The 21,406-nt window shown below is 35.5% G+C and overlaps 1 protein-coding gene across 1 annotated transcript in view; it reads left to right on the top strand.

The window, feature by feature from the left end:
• The window catches only part of LOC140137930 (serine/threonine-protein kinase N2-like), a 111,566-nt gene that overhangs the window by 77,210 nt on the left and 12,950 nt on the right, over nt 1-21,406 (top strand). The window contains 10 exon segments of the mRNA XM_072159735.1: nt 3,303-3,412; nt 4,620-4,763; nt 7,080-7,155; nt 12,775-12,882; nt 12,885-13,042; nt 16,874-17,010; nt 17,344-17,505; nt 18,852-19,028; nt 19,719-19,781; nt 20,956-21,175. Of these exon segments, the coding sequence (XP_072015836.1) occupies nt 3,303-3,412; nt 4,620-4,763; nt 7,080-7,155; nt 12,775-12,882; nt 12,885-13,042; nt 16,874-17,010; nt 17,344-17,505; nt 18,852-19,028; nt 19,719-19,781; nt 20,956-21,175 (1,355 nt within the window).

Raw genomic sequence — 21,406 nt, 5'->3', positions numbered from 1 at the left:
TTCCACTCAAAGGATTAACTTTGTTCAGTGCTTTGTTCTTAACATTGTAACCCTATGAGAACTACATGCCTATTGGTCAAAAAGGAGTTTTCATTATCAATTGGACCAATCAGCAACATTGTTAGAATAATTTCACCACACAAAAAAATGAGGATGAATTATTTGCAAAACTCCATTCTGATTGGTGATTAAAATGAAGATATCATGTAATCGACCAATCAGAGGCAATGTTAGATCGGCAGGTAGTGCTCAGGGGGTTGATGTTGTGGCCGGTTTGTGCGGCAACAGAGTAAACCTTTTCAAATCCAAGTTTTCTGAAGACGGTTGCTGTTCGTTTACAGATGACCTAGTTTATAATTACGGGTCACAAACGCTAACACAAACACGACCATTTAGCCTGAACACAAATCTGCATGAAAGACATGGTCAGGCATGAGGTATGTTTTGTGTAATAGATTGATGTTTACATTTGTGACATTTTTTTGGTCAGAATTATTTGTACCGATTTTACTGTCTTTTTAAAAACATCTTTTAATCTTCTCTGTAATAATTTTCAGTCAGCACTTCTTAAATAATAGATAAGATAATAACACAGAATGAATCTACACTGATCAGGGTTTACCTCATTAACCCTCTGAGTACTACCTGCCGATCTAACATTGCCTCTTGATTGGTCAATTGCATGATATCTTCATTTTAATCACCAATCAGAATGGAGCTTTGCAAATAATTTACCCCAATTATTTTGTGTGGTGAAATTATTCTAACAATGTTGCTGATTTGTCCAATTGATAAGGAAAACTCCTTTTTGACCAATAGGCAGGTAGTTCTCATGGGGTTAAAGATGTCAATAAACAAAGACCAAGAAGAATCCCTATAAAGCATCAAGTACCTTATTATTGTGCAGACTGTAATATAGCAACTATAAGATGCATATATCCTGATCTTGTTAGCCACACAATGACAAGTAACCCGGGCAATTTTCTGTTTGTTTTATCTAGGGCAAACTACTTTGTTAAATGTTAGGAAGAGCCACAGGAGGACTGAATATAATAGTATTATGTTATTATGAAATAGGTTGTAATCTAAATTCTGCTGATGAAAGGATGCTAATGTGTCGGGAAAAGAAACATTACTAAAATGTAGTTTGCTATAATCGTTTGCAGTAAACGTTTGACTAGTGCGCATTTTAAGCATACATCACGCATTTACTGTGTTGGACGCACTTGTCTCTGATTGGCTGCTGAGGCGATCTGCTGTTGCCGAGTGGAAATTTATGAATGAACTGTGCGCCGTACGCGTTGTCAGCTACGAATTTGCAACATCATGGCAGTCACGCTCGTCAAAGGTTTACTGCATTTGATTATACCACAAACCCACAAAGCATACATTTTGGCCTATTCCCTTAATAAACCTTCATGTATTGCCATATCTTCTTACAATTGTATATAAGTTGCTTTGACTTTTAGGCTTGCTAAATTGTATGTGCAATGTTGTAACTGTCATTGGGCTGTTCCTGTTGAAATACATACCCCCTTTGAAAGCCATGGCCTTAATCTCCCACTATGAAATACATGACCTTAATCTTCATGCGGGGTTACCTGAATGGGTGACTCCATTTTAAATCTACACTCCCTGTGTGGAAGATTAAGGTCATGTCTTCCATAGGGGGTGTATGGATTTCAACTGGAATAGCCCATTGTTTTCATTATCATCTTGAATTAAGATTATTAACTTGCGGTTTCTAAGCATAAATTTGGTTGTGTTCAAAGTTTGTAATTTGACATGAAGACAATATTATCTAGGGAATTGCAAACTTTGTACTGTTCAAATATAATAGTCACAAAGAACTAAAAGTGACTGGTTAGTTAAATAGAGAAAGTTCATCGTTGTACATGGAACATAATTGAAACCATACAAAGTCAACACATTCACTGGTTGGCTTTGTAAATCGGTCACTGTTTCTGTTCCTAAGTGTTATTTACTCAGAAACATAGATGGTGCCATAAATTAATGTGACACATAGTGTTTGTGTTAAGTCGGTACATTTTATACAGTTTTAAGAAAAAAATTGTAATATTTGGTGAAAATTAACATTGTAGAGAAAAACTAGAGATTCTAGGAAACTGAAATATTGCCCTTTCGCCCAATATATCTTGAGATGTAATAAATCATGAAATGAAAGTTTTAGCATTTTGTTGGCCTTAATTCAGTACTACAAGACCACACACATGATACAGAACAGAATTTTCTATTCTCACTCAGACAAAGGGAACAAAATCTATTTGTTGCCATTAGTTGATTAGAAAATATAGATGTTTTCTCTTAATTGGGCATAGTCTTGGGGTGTATGGCTAAAATAAATACATATGTGTTCAATTATGGAAAGAGGAAGGAAGGAAATAAATCATATAACATCAATGTTAACATTATTAATGTGTTTCTGGTCTAAATAGGGAAGTTTCTCTTCCTTTAGCATAATATGGCATCAATGTTAATAGGTTTCTAATCTAAATGGGTCAAGTTTCTCTTCCTTTCCTTAGCAATGTAAATTGTCAATGACTAGATGAAACACTTATAGCAGTGATAAGCACATTGAGTGATTTCCTATCAGATTACACTTGGTGTCACTTTGTATGACCAATTGTGATTTGATCAGACAAATTGAGTTGTTTCACTTGTTTCATGATAAAACTCATGTTGAGCTATAAAGGAAATCATTTTTGGGACATTGACATTTATTCACAACTTTTGTCCCAAACCTCCCATATAATAATAAAAGTGAATTATTTATCCCCTAAAATCAATGTTCTGCATCAGTGTGTTATAAATCTTAATGTACGTTTTTGAAGACGACTACTGTTTTGATGTGATGGGTCACATTTGCAGAACGATGGCAATAGTTTCAATTAAAGGTCATATCGAGCTTATCATGACCAAAATGTGATGAAACTTTGAACTTTTAATATGAAGTTTAAGGCAAGACATCCAGTTAGTGCCGATAAGGCTATCAGTGTACTGCTAGAGACAATTATGTTTAAACTCTCATGACACAGCTCGCCAAAAGGGTACAAAATAAAGGTTAAACCCTGCACAAGATGTAACCCATGTCTTATGCATAGTTTAATTGCATTTTGAGTTTTTTTGATTTGCTGGATTACCATTGGAAACAACATCATCCCCAGCGGTGCACCAATAGCTTTATCGGCACTAATTAGATGTCTTGCCTAAGCATTTCATAATGATGTTCTTGATCTTTGATTTTAATCAATATTTTTGTCTATATAAATTTGTTCTTTCAGCTGAAGTTAGTGCCATGTTGAAGCTAGATAATCAGCGAGTAGGCGAGACCCCATGGAAAGCCATAAGCAATCAGTGCTGGGACCAAAAATTTAGCATAGAATTAGATAAGGTGGGTGATTTATTTTCTTTCAATTTTGAAATCATGACTGATATGTGGACATAGCGTCAGTATTTTTCAGTAATCTGCCATCCTAGCCACTGCACTTGTGCTCCTGTTAATCTCAACCCCAGAGTGTGATAAATATGATTTACAGCATCAAGTTAACAAGAGTGGCTAGATTGGTGCATTGATGGAGAAGACTTCCGCATACAGGATGAAACATGTAAAATGTCAGTAAAATATTTGGATTATAGAAGTTGTGTACATATCATTTCCTTTATCAGGTTTACCATAGTTTGTGGCCCTTACAGACTTAGCGATCGCATAGCGCAAGCAGCCGACACGCAAGGCGTTCAACCTAAGCTCTTTAGTGTGTCGGTTGCTGACGCAACCTCTCGGGTAGTTTACCACAGCTCATCAAGGTGTAAATTATTAACATGGGATCTTACTATCCATCTTCTGAAAGGATAATCAAAGTAATATAGAAAGTTTACATGAAGGAGTTAGATATTGCTTGTTGCTTTGAGAGCTTTCTAAATATGTCTTGCCATAGTAATTCATCTTATGTCACATTAAGATGGACACAAGCTATGTGTACATTATAACTAATAGCCCATGGCTTAATTCACAATGACATGATAAGTTTCTGATTTTTATGTACTTATACTAGTTCCTTGAAAATTTATAGACCTGCCTTGAGCAGCGGTTCGCAAATGGTTATGCCAGCAACTCAAATTTTATGAAACAAAAAAAATGGTGTGACCTAAGGGCGTAACATGTGGGGAAAAATTGTTAAGCCAGTTCATCGGTTCTATGATAGTGATCATTTGGGCGGAATGTGTATGCAAATTTGGTATCAATTTTGGGCTGAGAACAAGAGAGAAATACTAAATTGTTTTCTGTCCCGCACTAGTAGAAGACGACAACCCCCTAAAGAATTAATCATGACTCCCATTTGGGTTGTGACCCCAAGTTTGAAAACCCCTAACCTAGAGCTTGAATCAACGGATCTCCTTTTTTGCAGGAAATTTAGCATACTATGTGTCTATATTATTTGTTGTGATCTTTACTATTATAAAGTATACATGATGTTGAATGTCACATCAGAACATGCAGCTGAATTCATTATGATTGCCTGGAGTTGTGTTTGATGAATTTCAGACTTATTCACACATGTAACAATAATTTTGTTTTTCTCTTCCTTTTCTGCCAACAGTCTAGAGAGTTAGAAATAGATATCATATGGCATGATTATAGGTCATTATGTGCTGTCAAATTCCTAAGGTTAGAAGACTTCTTAGATAATCAACGTCATGGCCTCTGTTTACAACTAGAACCAGAAGGGATGTTATTTGCTGAGGTAGGTATTAAACAGGTGGAGCATAGGGTATAGTTGCCATGTGCTGGTTGGATTTGCCAAGATTTAATTGTGAGCTTATTCTTTGCTCAGTTGCCATTCACTGAAATTGGGAATCATCACAGGATTGCAGAACTTATGTGTAATTGTGTGAAAATGCTTCTCAGTAGGGAATAAAGCGTAACCTTGATGCAGCATCATCCAAGCGGCACAATATCATGTCCCATTGAAAAGAGTTGTCACATGATTTTGTAGTCCTTGGTCCAAGCCCAAATGTTACTAAGTTTTGCTGTCCTCCCAACTGCATCTTAGAGATGGCAAACATCTCACAGTCGGTTCCAATCAGGATAACTAGGCTTAGAGAGAAAACGCAATCTCACTTTTCTCGCCATGAATCTCGCTTTTTAGTGCTTTTCTCACTTTTAAAATATTCATTTCTACCACAAAAATCTATTTCTGTGGCGCATAGTTGCTGAATTTGACAACTATTGCAACTAAAAAAGCGTAAGTTTGATCTGACTTTCCAGCCTGAATTTACAAAAACAGTCCATTTTCTGGCACATCCAAGCAACAACACAATATTCTTTATTTACTACTCAAACCTTTCAGTATATTGACCTTTTAAGCTAATTTACGAGGACAATATTTGTGTATATTTGATGACAGTCCGTCAGCTATTTGTTTGGTTATGGAGTCAAGAAAGAAAGAAATACTGCTGTTAATTTTTTGGGGGGGAGGGGATTTTTTCCGCCAATTTTTGGGGCATTTTCTTGTATTTTGAAGTTGCCATCTCGCATTTTTGGTCAAAAAATTGCATTTTTTCTCTAAGCCTAATGATAACGCCTGACATTTATCTTATTCTATGCAAGTCATCATTGAGTAGAACAGAATTGGAGGGAGCACTAAATGATTAACCCAGATAAAATAAGAATAGGGATGAACCCAGATAAAATAAGAATAGGGATGAATTCAAACAAAACTTTATTTACATGAGGCACAATCTGCAGTTTACTTGTAATTGCTCAATCCCTTTGAGTTGTATAAATAGCAGTTAAGCGCAGCTATGGCACTTGTAGGTTTATAGTATTGCAGACGTCACACAGACAGACACTGTCTATCTCCATTCATTGATATTCTTGACAACATAGGTAGTATTCCTGTCAACATCTGACACTGCTAGGTATGAAGCTAGTGTTAGCTAGACTTGACTGACTCCCTTCAGAGGCCCTAGTTACCATGGCTAGTCTAGATCGATGCAAACCTTTATGATGCCCTTTTTATAATTATGATTTGTCTTCTACAAACCTGTCATATGAGTGTGAGGATACCGTATGTGTAATGGATGGTGTACAGTGTAATTCATTTAGAAGTACCTATCTTCAAACTTCAAACCTATCTGGTATTTAATCATGAGTCAGTGGCCTTTGAGATAAAGGTGATTAAGTTGCTCTTCAGTGATGCAACATGTAGGCAAGGTTCCTGAATAACCTCCTGAGATTAGGGTTGCATTATAGGATTAGGGTTAGGTTTTAGGTTAGAATTAAGAGATTAGGGCTATGATTATGGTAAGGTGTGGCAACCACTGTTCTTTAAAGGTGTGTGACCAGATAAACAGCCTCATCCCCCACCTAACCTCATTACTGTTTAGATGGCGTGAACAAAATGTTATATAAACTGGTAACCACCACCAGAATTATATACTATTTTATGGGGCTTTCTTATGCATGTTTTTGGTTTTAATATCAAAACCGCTGGAGCAATATAAAGGTGTTATCGATTGTCATATTTTCGTCGACATGACCCTAAATCCGACATGTAGAACGAACCAGGAAGTATGTTTACAACGGAAGTCGGCAATCGTAGCTCATATCGGCGTGATTTTAAGCTTATCTATCAACTTTTTTCAGCATTTTTTAGATCTCATTACGAGTGTTGTCATGTGTCGATTGTCATATTTTTTCCCAGACGAAGTATTGAATTATAAATCATGAGTCGATAACACCTCTAGAGCAATATAACACAAAATTTGGAAATGGATTGTTGTATTGGTAGGCCTCAGTGTAAGATAGAAACAAAGTCTGACAAAATCTGACCACCCACCTTTAAGTTGCGACAAAGGGTAAATATGAAAAGAGGAGCTATATTAGATGCAAATTTCTTGCACTTAAAGTAGGCCTGCACAGTGCACACCTGTAGACAGGTGAAATTGGATTGATTGATTCTACAGAGTTAAGCTCTATGTGTACAACACAGTGAAAGTTCCATTCCAATTTGATTTTTCTCCTCATTCTCAAGCGTTTTCTTGATTTCTTATTTCAGATCACATTTTATAATCCCACAATAGAAAGGAGAACAAAATTACAGAGGCAAAGAAATATCTTCCCAAGACATAAAGGTAAGGGCTCCCTTCTCAATGAATTGTTAATAGTGATCTGTTACAGCAAAAGGTACCTTAAGTCGGCTAGACTAGTTCTGAGATATTGGTGATTAAAAATTTACGAAGATAACGAGGAAATTCACTTTTTTTTCTTCATATCTTCACAATAGAAACCACAATGGTATCATTTTAAAGCTTATTTTATTCTCTGCCAAATTCACATTAAATGTCCACTTCCAAAATATTACTGTAAGGTACCGTTCGCTGTAACGGCTCACATGTTATATTTATCTTTTAAGAAGAGGCAAGTATAAGAAAATAAAATTATCCTATTTATAGATCTATGATGATGTTGGCCCACTTGCCTGCAACATCTGATACATCAAACAGTAGTGCTTATTGATTTCTTAGCATGGAGGTAGAGAACATTTTGCCACAACTGTTACACGCATGCTACAATGAACCATCTTCATAAGCTATGAACAGTTCCTTAATGGGCTGTCTTAATACATTAACATACACATGAATCAATACATGTGATTTAATGCTGTAAGCACTGGAAAACACATTTGTGTTACTCTGCCCTCAATAGTAAAAAGGCAGTATGAGTTACTAGATAACATAGCAGGTGCTTCTTTTTTGTTTGAGAGACATGTGTTGTTGTTTTGAATCTCTGTGCTAACCCAAGTAAAAACACACTATCTGCTCCCATTCCAGAAAAATACAGCACTAATTTTATGGGATTAAAAAATATTATCAAGATCTGTAAAATGAAACATAGCTCGATCCTAATCATTCATTTAGGACTAACTCACAGCAGCTGAAAGGAGTAACCCATCATGCACTGCAGTATATCTGCATGCCCCATAGCAAATGTATACAAAGAGTTGAAGTGAGGGATTTTGTGTACATTTTCTATGGCACATTCAGTTCTATTATGGTAGCGCAAATCATAATGGGATACTCCCTTCAGCTGCTGTGGCACTAACTGGAGATAAAAGAAAAAGTTCACTATTTTACCAATTTCTTGAAAAAAAGAGCCAAAAACATGCATTTTCAGCATGTTTTGTGACAATCGAGTCACAAAAGTAAAGGCTATATATATATATACACCAAAATTTTACTCTAATTTTACCACAATTTTACCCAATGAAAGTGGGGAAAACTGCACATCAGCTTTTCCTTTGCTTCCCCTCTCAAATGTATTTCATTTGAAAACCAAAGTGACACTGAAGGATCATGTTCTGATCAGGTGTATACTGGTTTATTATAGGTCAATGTGACTCATTCAATCAAAGTGAAGCTTGTTTATATGCAGCCACAATGCCATAAAATAAAGAGAATGGTGCGGCAATCTATTTATTGTGAGTGGAATTGGTAACAGATGATGACACTGGAAAGTCATTAATCAGGGGTGTGATTTCTCGGGATTTTTGTCTAATTTCAGGATTTTTTGCCCCTGCTTTCGGGATTCTTTTCTTCCCCTTCCCTGTACAAAAAGTACATACAAGAAAGTGCCATTTTAGATATTTTATCAGCTATTTTATGATTTATTTGAGAAGTACAACCACACAAATAAAGCAGCCTGACTTGTATCATTTTGGGTTAAAATGGGTTTTGAGCGTTTTTTTTTTTATAAAATGGAGTAAAAAATAAAAGAAAGTCAATACTGAAATTGAAAATCTTTGAAAAAAGGAAATGATCTTCAAATCATCAATGACACTGTAAAGCATTACATTAAAATATACTAACTTGGTGTGAATTAAATAATCATAGAAATTATAAAATTTTCAGTAGTGCATCAAGAAACCAGAATTGCACTGGGACCAACATCAAGAACTTGTAGCTAAAATATCAAATATGATGCAATTTTTTTTATATTCATTACATGTTTATGAAAATAAATCTGTACAGTATTAGATACAACTTTTTTGCACTCACTTGATGTCAGTGTGTAAATGTCACATGGTAATAAAAACCCAAACACATCCAGATGTTGAACATGTTGTTATAATTGGCTTCTAGTAACTCCTCATAATTGTATGATGTTTTGGTGTGTATGATCTAATGTGTGCAAAACATGATAACATGTAGCATGTGTCCAGGAGACAGAGTCATGTAGACCTAGTTAACCCCATGGGCACTACTGCCTTTCTAACAGAGCCCCTGATTGGTTATTTACATGATATGATCATCTCAGTAACCAATCAAAATAAAGCTTTTAGATTTCTCAACAATTTTAAGCTTAATCCTTCCAACCCTATTGAGAATATCATAGAACCCATTGAAATTTATTGCAATATTAGTGTTCCTTATATTGAACTGTATGTGTCTTCCTATAATTCAGAACATTTTCGAAATTTTTAAAAAAATCAAAATTTTGCCAGAATTTTTAGGGTTTTACTATTTTTGGGTAATTTTAACCATTAGAAAACCATTAACAAAAAAAAACCAGACCGTCCGACCCTACTTCAAAAGACATGAAGTTTTAAAATGGTCTGTGATGCGAGTTTTTAGAGACGTGTCATTTACTGGAACAGAATGTTGGTTTGTGAGACTCATCTAAAACCTAGGCATTGAATAGAAAGACCTTAATTCTAAAGAACTGATAGTGCCATGTTTGATTAAGAAAGTTTCATGTTTTCAACAATATGAAGCTAGTGAATAAGTCAATATGCCATTCTACAGAAGCGTGATGATGCGTACATATCAAGTGTGCATATAATGTGTGAAATTTAATTTTGGTATAAAAGTTATAATGTGACGCTCTCGCTCAGTGTGTAAATGTCAAAGTTACCGATGCAAAAGGTGGTCATGATTTTTCAAGGAATGCACATCAATGAGCCATTTTGTTAATCAAATATAGGTTTTTATCAAAATTAATGATGTGTGCACTGCATAGAAAATGTGATAGCTTTTCAAACTAAAAGAAAGTTGTTTCTGAAAGTCACATGGGGCTGGCTATTCCAGTTGAAATTCATACACCCCCAATGGAAGACACGGCCGTAATCTCTCACACAGTGTAGGTTTCAAATTCTGGTAACCCCATTTGAAGTTCACACTCCCTGTGTGAAAGGTTAAGGTCATGTTTTCCTTAGGAGATGAATGGATTTCAACTAGAATAGCCTTTTGTGAGATAAGGTTTGTACAGATATGTTTCTCCATGTTTTTGGTCTTTTTAGACTTGGTAAGACTCTTTGTTTGTAAGTGGTTGTAATTCTCAGAATATACAATGTAAGATGATATGGGAATTGATTCAATGGAATGAAACCAATTTGATAATGCCAAGAAAAATCACTTGGTTGCACATCTGTGCAAACCTTTGAATATGGACCTTCCAACATGAGCAAATAAACCAGGCACGAGAATCTTGTCAAATGGATCAACCAGGATTTCCTGTTTATTTGTGGTCCAAATTTCCGCACTTTCTTTTCATTTCAGCCCATTTTTGGCCTTTTTAGCCTCATTTCACACGCTTTTTCAGGCTTTTCAAACTTTTCAGGTTTTTCATGGATGGTCATTCTCATGCCAGATAAGCTGGCTCTTATCCCTCAAGAGATGTCTGTTAGCCAGGAGTCACTTGAAACTTACAACTTTATTAGAGCACTTCAAAATTTGAAACATAATCCTGCTGATAATTTTCTGGTGGCATTAATATTAGATGTTGAGGCTAAGTAAGTGAGGAAGAGTGGCCTCATAAATCACATATGATCATGTTGTTATCAACTGCCTCGGCTTTAAGGGTAAAACAATAAAAATGTTGTTGCAACAAAGACGGGTGTCATTTGATTGATGGGTAATTTGCAACGTGTCACTAGAGTGTTTACCCAGACAGACACGGGCCAATATTGAAGCTTACAGAGTGGGGAAACTTTATGAAATTTAAGCTTAATTGTGTCAAGAAAGATTGAAACAGTTTCTCCCTTCCTTCTTCAGAAAAAGGGCTCACTTTTTCTTGACACATCATGAGGATCCTGTTTGCACTAGGAATTAGGTGAAATTCAACTGTGACTTACTTGCTTTCAAATTCAGCACCAAGTATAGTGTAATGTACAGTCGCTATTCAATTACGACTTCCAAAATCACTATCAAATGTTGCATCAGAACATCATTCAGTCCAATAAAATTCACTTTAGTCGTTATCAAATTGCATTTTTTGCTAGTACATACAGTCAAGCTAATGCATTTTTCATGCATGTCAAGTTGACTTCAAATTTCCTTGAAAACGACTTCAATTTGCTGATAGTGTAAACACTCACTGACTCAAACTATTTGAAGGTACTCCTATGATGCAATTGAATTTGAGGTTAAAATCAAATTGCAGCAATTTTTCCTAGTGTATACAGTGTCTAAAGCCATGCTAAATATGTGAGAAAATGGTTCCAGTGATTTATCCAAAATTTGAATTGTAACACATTTGTGTTCAGGTATTACGTCATAATTTACCTTCCCACCTCGTTGGGATGTGGGATGCGGAAACACCACTGGGAGGTGTGGGTTGCATAAACACTTGAAACATTGAGAACATCCTAATTTGCATAGCATAAACATAACAGCAGAGAATATGTTTGTGCAGGAAGTTTTAAAAAAAAATCTTGCAAAAATTGATTAAACATTGATGATGGGTATAAATTAAAATCATTAATTTTGATAACCTTTTTAAAAATCAATTGCAAAGGTGGGTAGTAAACCGGAAAAAAGCTGAAATAGTTTGACAATTGAAAAGGTATGAAAAATGGAACTAACTTCTAAGGCACAAACTTAAGTATAAACCTGCATAATGCAAAGAATTAAAGAGTGGGAGATGGCAAGAAAACAAACAATAATATGCACTTGTGTTAATGGTAAATTGGTAATATAAACAAGTTACTGAATCAAGTGATAATAATTGACATAGATCCTCATTTGAATGAGCTTTTCCATGTGAAAATCACACCCCTCTTGTGAAAGATTTTGGAATTGAGACCAAATTCGAGTATACAGAAGATTTTGGAATTCCAATCAAAATTTTAGTCCAAATTGCAAAATTTAACTGGATTTTCTAAATTTCAAGAATTTTCATCTTTAATTTAACATAAAACTATAGCAATATTTCCAGCCGGATTGAGCATTAGCTACAACTTGAATTTTGATGGTAGTGCAATCTTCCACAGAAGTGTGTGGATTTTACCTGGAATAGCCCAATGTTAGACTCCTAAAATGAAATCCAGTTAAGTTGAATAAGATTTTGCATAATGTTCTGTGTGTATTACTTCAAAAGGAATAAATCAGCTTACATTCAAGAATTACTTTGATAACTGATTATAGTTTGTTCAACTACTAGAGTATTATACGTCAATGATGTCAGTTTGCATTTCGCAGGAGCAGCTTCGAATAATGAGCAATCGCTCTAGCACTAACATACACACACACATTTAAAGTTGCTGCATTGATGTGATAGCAAAACAGGTGCCACCACAAGAAACTATTATTATAATTATTATTTCAAGTCCCGTCATGTAAATTAACAAAAACATGCTCCAGTCACATAGTATGCAAATTGCATGAATTAAAAACTGTTGTCAAGGCAACTGCTAGAAGTGTTGTGTAATGATAGTAAATTAACTGCTTACTTTCTTTTATCACTCCCAATTGCAGGTAAAAACTTCTTGCGTGCTAATCAAATGAACATCAACGTAGCTACTTGGGGGCGCCTTATGAAGAGAGCCATCCCCGATGCATGTACAGACCCGTCAACACTCAGCCCGCTAACCTCTTCAACCCGATGTCGCCCGCTCCACGCGACAGACCGGCCCTCAACAAGCGACTCAGCTTTGAGGAGGGGAAGGATAGCGATAAATCACATGAGAGAGGAGAGCAACACAGAGATTTGCAAACGCAAAAGGTCTCTGAAAACGAGGTGCAGGTCAGTAAGCTACATGCATGTGTGGATGTATGTATGCTTGCAGTTTGTGCCAGCCAACCTCACTTTTCCTTGTCTTTATCACTCCTGTGCTATTTATTGATGCTAGAATTCTGACTGATTGGGGCTCTTGTAAGGCAATAGAAACAAATTAGTTTGATCTCTTGATCGACCATCGATGCATGATCGATCCTTATTATTTATGAAATCAATTATTTAACCATTATTAATTGTGATAACATATAAATCTTTGCCTGTTTTTATATTGAAAAATATAAATTTTGCATTAATTCTGATTAATTAGTCATTAGTTCATTAATAACAAGCATCGAAGCAGCATCGATGGTCGATCCAAAGACCGAACAAATTTGTTTCTGGTGCCTAAGCAACTGAAATTAAGTGTTGCCATAATATTTGGCTCAAACTTATCTTTGTCTTCAACAGATTTTGTTGTGTGAAGTTATTGCAACTAAAATCTACTTTGATATGTTTGATAAGTCATAAGATTGTTCCAAGTGAGCAGCCCAAGTAGAAGTCACTGCATTTTTTAGGAAAGGGAAAGAAATTTTGAAATCAATTGCATAAATAACAATTCTGAGATTATTCCAACAGGGTATTTAAAACACAAACAAATAGAAGAAATAACATAATATATCAATAGAACCCACATGCTTGACTGTGATTTATTGCCCCAATAAGATGAACATGTTTTCCAAATATGTAGTGCCATTAAAACCCAGAAAAGATATCTTACACTTCCCATAATGCATTTCTCCCATTTTAATTTCCTGTATGGACTTGCTATCTAGTGCAACGATATGAATAGAGCACATCCCAATCTTGCAAAATGTTTTATTTCTTGACTATCAACCCATGTATGATCAGTCTATTCTCATGAAAACAAAGGGAACATGTACAAAGTAATGGGCATTTCATTTGATTAAATAAGGTGGTATATCATGCTGCAAAGGATTCTGGGAAGGGTAAGATATCTACAGTTTGTCCACTCTGAAGTACAAAATGACAATGCGCGCGTAAACAGTCGCAGTGCCGCGTCTCTGCTGCAGGTATGCGTACCATTCAAAGTCGGCACAATGTTGCGTCCGCGTCGGTACTTTGTACTTCAGAGTAGACTGACTGTATTAATGTTATGATCACAAATTATTCTAGTGTTGTAAAGGAAATAATAATTTGTGTTCAGAACATAATTCACTAGATCCCCACACAGTCAGAATTGCTGTATCAAGCTATTTGTGTATGTGTCTTCTATTAAAGGGTGTATTCTCACCCAGTCATTCTTTCTGCTTAAATTTTGCAAACGTTTTATGTGATGTTTTCATCTCTCACCTGTGTGAGCTACATATTTCATAATCTTTGAATAGTTTACTCCTTATCCTGTTTGTTGGTAATTCTGCTGTTGAATTTTGTATTATTTGTGTATTTTTGTTTATGGTGAGTTAAACCCTTTAAAGGAGGCACATACTAAATGTTTCTTGTAGTTAGTGTAACTTCAGGGTTAGACATTTGTCACAAAGGAATCATTAGATTGTTTAAATCTTTTACTGTGAATCGCCTTGGTTCATACTTTCTTTAATGATAAATTTTGTGAGAATTGATTCTCAGATTGGGCTGTTCCATTTAAAAACCACCACCCCTCCCCGGAAGATTTTAGAATTTCAATCAAATTCAAAAGTTTTGATCTTTTCAGATCCAACCATTTTCATTCCAGAACAGTGGAAAATGTGTTGCAAGGTTTTGGAAAGCCAAAAAAGTTCCATGAAATATGGGTCAATTTACCTGGATATTTGATCATTTTTCAGTTTTTCACTGGATTCTAACATGAAGTGTGCAAAACTTTCCTCTTTGATTAACCATATATTATTTCAATATTAAATGTTTACAGGGGTGTGGATTTTAATTGGAATAGCCCATTCTTGCCAAATTCTAACCCTGAAATGTTAAAAATATTTATTTTGATAAAGATAATTATTGCACTAGTGTGTCTTATAACTTATTTTCAGCCTATATCTCTCCTTTTGCACCTGTTTTGTGACTTTGTTGCATTATGTTTAATATAGGTACATTTTGTGATCCTGTGGTGAATCTAGATGCTTCTCTGTTGTATCTAGTTGTAAAGATTACTCCCTTCCCATCCCACCTTTAAAAAAAGAGTGAAACATTGATCCCAAAGTTTCAGGCAGCTCATTTAATGCTAGCTCAACACATGAGATCATTCAATGTTAAGCAATTTATAAATTGAAAAGGAAAGAAATCTGGACAATTGAGACTGTAACTTCCATTTCAGTTTTGTACAGTGTCAATTTCATGTGAACCATAGACGTTGCAGCTATTTGCTATATTGTTGTGTCAAATAATAGAAACTCAGTCATTACTAAGCTTTATTTTTTGTAAATTTGTTTGGCTGAGATAGAGGCTGTCATAGAGCCCATGTGTTGCTATCAAAGAATGAGTCACCCATATGTTTTTAATCAACTTTGGAGCAACTTCAGTATATCTGCCACCACCCCTAACCTTAATCTTAACCCTATTCTATTAATCTTAACCCTAACCCTAGACTTGACCCAATCACCTATCCTTAACCCTAAAAATAATCTCTTTGTGGTGGGCGGTGGCAGTTATAGTCCTGCCTCAACTTGACCTAACATTGTGTTTGATTTTAGATGTGTTGAACTAAACAAGTGATTTTGTGTTTGTTCTCCTTGCACATAGATTAATCTACATACAGATTATTGCTGCATTTTCATGTTTGCTGTGTTCATGTTTGCTGTGAAATCTCATATGGTTGTTGATGAGTACTGTATATGGATTGATGTATTGTGATAGCTTCATGTATAGTACATACAGTTTTGTATTTAACATATTGTCAGAAATTATACATAATTGCTTTAAGTCGAGTATTGCAGTGTTTCACAGCAAATAACCATGACTTTAATAAAACATCCCCAACATTGATTTATTCAGTAAATCCAGCAAGAATTATTTTTTCCCATTCAGTATTTACCTTTCTGAAAACAATCAAATATTACATGATTACCGGGGGTTTCCCCAGGGTTTTTCCCAGGGTTTTCCCCAGGGTTTTTCCACGTAGACTGATCAAATTGAAGTGATGCAACAAAAGCTCGGAGAACAGTTTGCTTCAAAGTTTGAATTGATCAAAGATCCCTTCAAGCAGGAGCGGTTCCCGGTTTTGAAAGGCGGGGGAATTTTCAGGCTCGCTTCCCTCACCCATTTTTACAGCAAATACAATTCTATTTGCCATTCTAGGGAGTTAACAACTTTGATATAAAATTGGATCAATTGAGCCCATATTTATTGGTCTCGCTATGAGTTTTAAAATATTGGACGAGACGTGTCGAGTCCAATATTTTAAAACTCATAGCTTGACCAATAAATATTGGGTGTAAAGCATCCAATTTTATCATTATTATGTGTTGGATCCAATATTTTTACACACTTGGATTCATCAAAACATAATAGTGGGCAAAATTGGGAGTCAAAATGGCCAAAAATTGTCACACAAAAAACCTACGCTCCAAGCTATTGCTTTAGTATGATATACCCTATAGGTGTCAACAAAATTGTGTCTGCAAATTGCATGGTGTATTATCTTTCTTAAGTATGACAAAGTGTGCATGCGTATTTATTTCCTAGGTTCAATGAACAGCCCAAGAATCTTTTTTTTTTCCAGAATGCTCTCTCAACATATTACATCTTGCTGGTTATCATCTTATATTATTTGAAACTTTGTCAATTATTTCAATGTGAAACTAACTGTTTTTAGTTGCTTCACCTGTTTATTCCTCCCTCCTTCAGGATGCTCTGTCAGCATTTGACTTCCTATCAGGTGGTACATCGTCGCCTGAGTTATCATCAGAAGGTGAATCAGGGCGAGGTACGGGTTCATCGACGCCGACACATGGGCCCATAACGAATGCATCTAATGACCTCACGTGAGTAACTTATTCGTATTGAAAATCTTTGTGTAGATTCCAAGAACACGTCTTAGTTTTAAATTATAGTTTCGGCAAGGTTCTTCAGCAGTCTGCCGATTTGGCGCTGTTTGCAGGGTAAACACGGAAGTGGGGTTTTGATTGGCTAAATGCTGAAGGACCTTGCCAAATCCTATAGTTGAAATTGTTGCAGGGGGTAAGTATAATAGGAACAAGTAGAGCAACATTCCTCAAAAAACAAATGTATCTTACCACTTTTTTGGGTTTGTTTGTTTTCTTGGGGTTTTTCCCAACATTAATTAAATAATTAATTAATTTTTTCTTCACTTTTAGTTCCACAAATTTCATGAGTCTGGAGAACTTCCGTTGCATTACTGTGCTAGGCCGCGGCCATTTTGGCAAGGTGCTTCTTGCTGAATACAAGAATACCCAGGAGTTATTTGCAATCAAAGCACTCAAGAAAGGAGATATCATATCAAGAGAAGAAGTAGAAAGGTGAGTGTTTGATTTGCTTTGTCAAAACAAGTCCTTGAATCCCAAAGATGCACAAAATTGAAAAGTCAAAAGTCAGACTCTTTTTTTTACATGGCAAGGACTTATTTGATTGAATACATAAGACCTGCAAGCTAGTATGTATAACTATCACATGATGGTTACATGTTCAAACATTCTCTGATTCAATGGAACAGAAAGAGTAATCTGACAAAATTTACATTTATATGTAAATCAGGTAGTCTGGGATGTTTGGGAAGACTACAGTGAATAATGAATGCGGAATTCACAGCCCTTGTATTTCTTAGAAATTGTCCTTTTATGTACGATTTTATATTTGCTGGTTGAGCTCCTTCAATTATGATAAAAGCAGTAAAATAAATAAGGAATGTTTTGAATTTGGTAGAATATAGCAGTAATTAAGTGCTGAAAAACACTTGATACATTTAAGATATTTAGGTAAGTAAGAAGTGCTTTTCTAAATTCACATGTCATGTGATCTGATGCAATCTGTCTCCTCTCACAAGCAATGAAAATGAGATCAGTTAGTTACCAAAAACTATGGAATACATCAGAAAACAGGGCACATAAAATCTCTGCACTTCACAACTTGATTTGACAGACTTGTGGGCTTTAAAACATTTGAAAATTACTTTTTAGGGATATCCATTGATTATAGTATGGTAATTTAAATATCAAAGTATGTATTTTATTCTTCAAAACTATTGCCAATTATGAGAAAATGATACGCTGTAGCTTGATCAAACCAATGCATGTGTAATTGCCACTTTAATAACCTGAAATTAGATGTGTGAACCTGTCAAATGTGACTATACTGGGCAGAAATCCAATCCAGGGACATAGACTTGTTGAGAATTAAATGTAAACACATCTTGACTTATGATACATGAGCCAATGGTGTACTTAGGCCAGTAATCAAAATCAAAGCAAACAAGCGCTCAGATTCAGGTGTCTGGTATGAAATTAAAAAGTGTTCAGTGTCTTGTCTTGTGAATTGCAAATCATCATAAACTTAATATAATCTTACAGGGTAGAAAAGTAACAAGCATCAAAGTAAATTTATGCTGAGAGCCAAGTAAATGTTCTGGAAATGTATAATATTATCTTATTTATTATTAAGATAATACACTCTGTCAAAAGTTTAATGTGTGAGACTAGAATATTTGAGACAGGTAACTCAATGAGGCATCCATTCTTGGTGAACCTATTTGCCTGCTTCCAAACCAAGGAAACAAGCATCAAACTAAATTTATGCGGAGAGCAGAGTAAATAGTTAACAAAATGTATATTTTCTTAATTATTATCAAAATATTACTCTCTGTCAACAGTTTAATGTGTGAGAAGAGAATATTTGAGACAGCCAACTCAATGAGGCATCCATTCTTGGTGAACCTATTTGCCTGCTTCCAAACCAAGGACCATGTATGCTTTGTCATGGAGTATGCCATCGGGGGTGATCTTATGATGCATATTCATACTGATGTCTTCTCAGAACCTAGGACTGTGTAAGTATGGTGTATGGGTGGGGTGTTTTTTTTTTTTTTTTTTTTAAACGGTTGTTCCGTGTGGAGACACGCTTGGGTCCTGGTGGGACCAGGCTCAAAACAAAATGCTCAAGCCAGGCTAAAAAGCCTATATAAGCATGCTGGCCTGTATGGAAAGAGAAGTGAGAAACAAATTTGAAGACAAAGAACAAGGAAGAGAAGGCCACTCCCAACAATCAAGTTAATAATTTTACTGTCAGCCTTTGGGTCAAGAGAAAGGAAATGCTTAAGCTTATTGTTTGTCGAAGCAGCAACAAAAAATGTAGTTCACAGCATCTTACGAATGGTAGTGAGCTTTAGCAAAAATTGCATTGCTCAATTCATAGTGAGCGTGTAGAAGAATTCAAATATCACAGATATACTTTTGTAGGTCCTGTGGTTCTTGAGTTGTGTTGTACAACTGCAATTAAGTTTTAGTGTCATTGAAGAAATTGCTCCTGTTGTAAATGTACAGATACTTTTTTGTGTACAGTATAGTTATGTGGGTGAGTGCACTAGCATGCACCTGGCTGTGCGTCAATCTACTAAAATTTCTGTTAAAATTTAAAGAGATCTGAACAATAAAAATCCTTTTCTTTCGCCTTTCCCTTCTATATGATTATTACTATAAGTCACTATTAAATTTCTGTGGACATTTATTCCCTATTACAGGTTCTACATTGCATGTGTGGTGCTTGGACTACAATTCCTTCATGAAAACAAAATAGTGTATAGGTAGGTATGATATGGTATACAAATATTGAATATTTATGGGTACAATGGTAAGAATATTCAACCAATGAAAATAATCTTTCCATTGTACGAATACATTCAATTTTTGTTTTCTGTAACTAGTATGTTCCACTTCATTTCAAAATTCACCTGGACAGTGAAATAAATAGGAAATATTTTGAATATTTATTTTAAAACCAACACCCATATTATCTGTAATTGGTGCTTCCAGGTGGTCACTGTTAGTGGTGCAAGTTACCGCTACGCTCGTGAAAGCGTATGTTACGTGAGCATAACTTACCACTAGGTGCACATTTATTAACATAAATATTCAATGGTGTGTCCAAGGTTTGGCCATTGTATAGTACTTTATGGAACTGAGGTAAAATAACCATATTCAACTTTGTGATGCAAATTTAACCAATCAAATGATACGGATCGTAGTAAGGGTTATATGAAAACAAATAAGCCATAAAAGTTCTGCATTTAAGAGAGACATCTTACTGACTTCTCATGAGATGAAACACACATGTACATTCTGTAGTATAGATATATTTGTCTCACTTAAACCCATTGGGTCCTACCTCATGGATGGCTGTTGGGTGGATAGGTTAAAGTGTGGGGTCATACGGAATAGATGGGACATGCAAGTAACCTCACTTGTAAAAAATGGGTGTTTGTCCCCCCCCCCCCAAAAAAAAAGGTGAGAAGCACTCCTTTAAACCACAAGGTTCCAAAGCATTTAGTTTCCCCCAAAATTATTCAACTATAGAAAAATTATTTAATTTGTGTACATCGTGGAATATTCAACTACGCTTGTTACTCTGCGACTAATCATGCTAATACACAAGCGTACATAGCTACTCTACGCGTCCATAGTGCGAGGTTATCTGCGTATAATAGCCTACTAGGCACTGCCACGCAAAGAGTATGTTCCACGATGTACACAAATTAAATAATTTTTCTATAGAGAACTACAGCATTTAGAATACCAGTAGCATGTACTGAACATTTAGTTTTCCCCCAATTATTCGAGAACTACAGCATTTAAAATACCGGTAGCATGTACTGAACATTGTACACACTGCAAACATTCTAAGGTATTTTTGTCTGTAAGTTTTCCCACAATTAAGTCATTTATCACTAAATAATGATCAACATTTATTTGCATTTACAGGGACTTAAAATTAGACAATCTTCTACTGGACCAAGAGGGTTTCTTGAAAATTGCTGACTTTGGTTTGTGTAAAGAGGGCATGGGACATGGGGATAGAACGAGTACCTTCTGTGGAACGCCTGAGTTCTTAGCACCTGAGGTTTTGACGGAACCATCCTACACAAGAGCAGTAGACTGGTGGGGATTAGGGGTACTGATCTTTGAGATGTTAGTAGGAGAGGTAAGTTGGGTATTACATACAGGTATCTTCATAATTGCTTTGAAGCCCGTTGGAGAAGTACACATAAACTCATTTAATACAAAAAAAATAAGATGTGTTTTAGGATCATCTAAGAAACCTAAAAGAGTGGGTTTTGGTTAGTTCTGGGGGATGCAAAGACAGTGGTGCTAGCTCCCCGTCTAATTACTCTTACACATTCAAATTTGACTTTCAATCTTGTCACACTACATG

This window comes from Amphiura filiformis, chromosome 17, assembly GCF_039555335.1.
Source record: "Amphiura filiformis chromosome 17, Afil_fr2py, whole genome shotgun sequence".
Lineage (NCBI taxonomy): Eukaryota > Metazoa > Echinodermata > Ophiuroidea > Amphilepidida > Amphiuridae > Amphiura > Amphiura filiformis.
The sequence above is the reverse complement of the archived record's forward strand: the minus strand, read 5'-3'. Positions and strand labels throughout refer to the sequence as shown.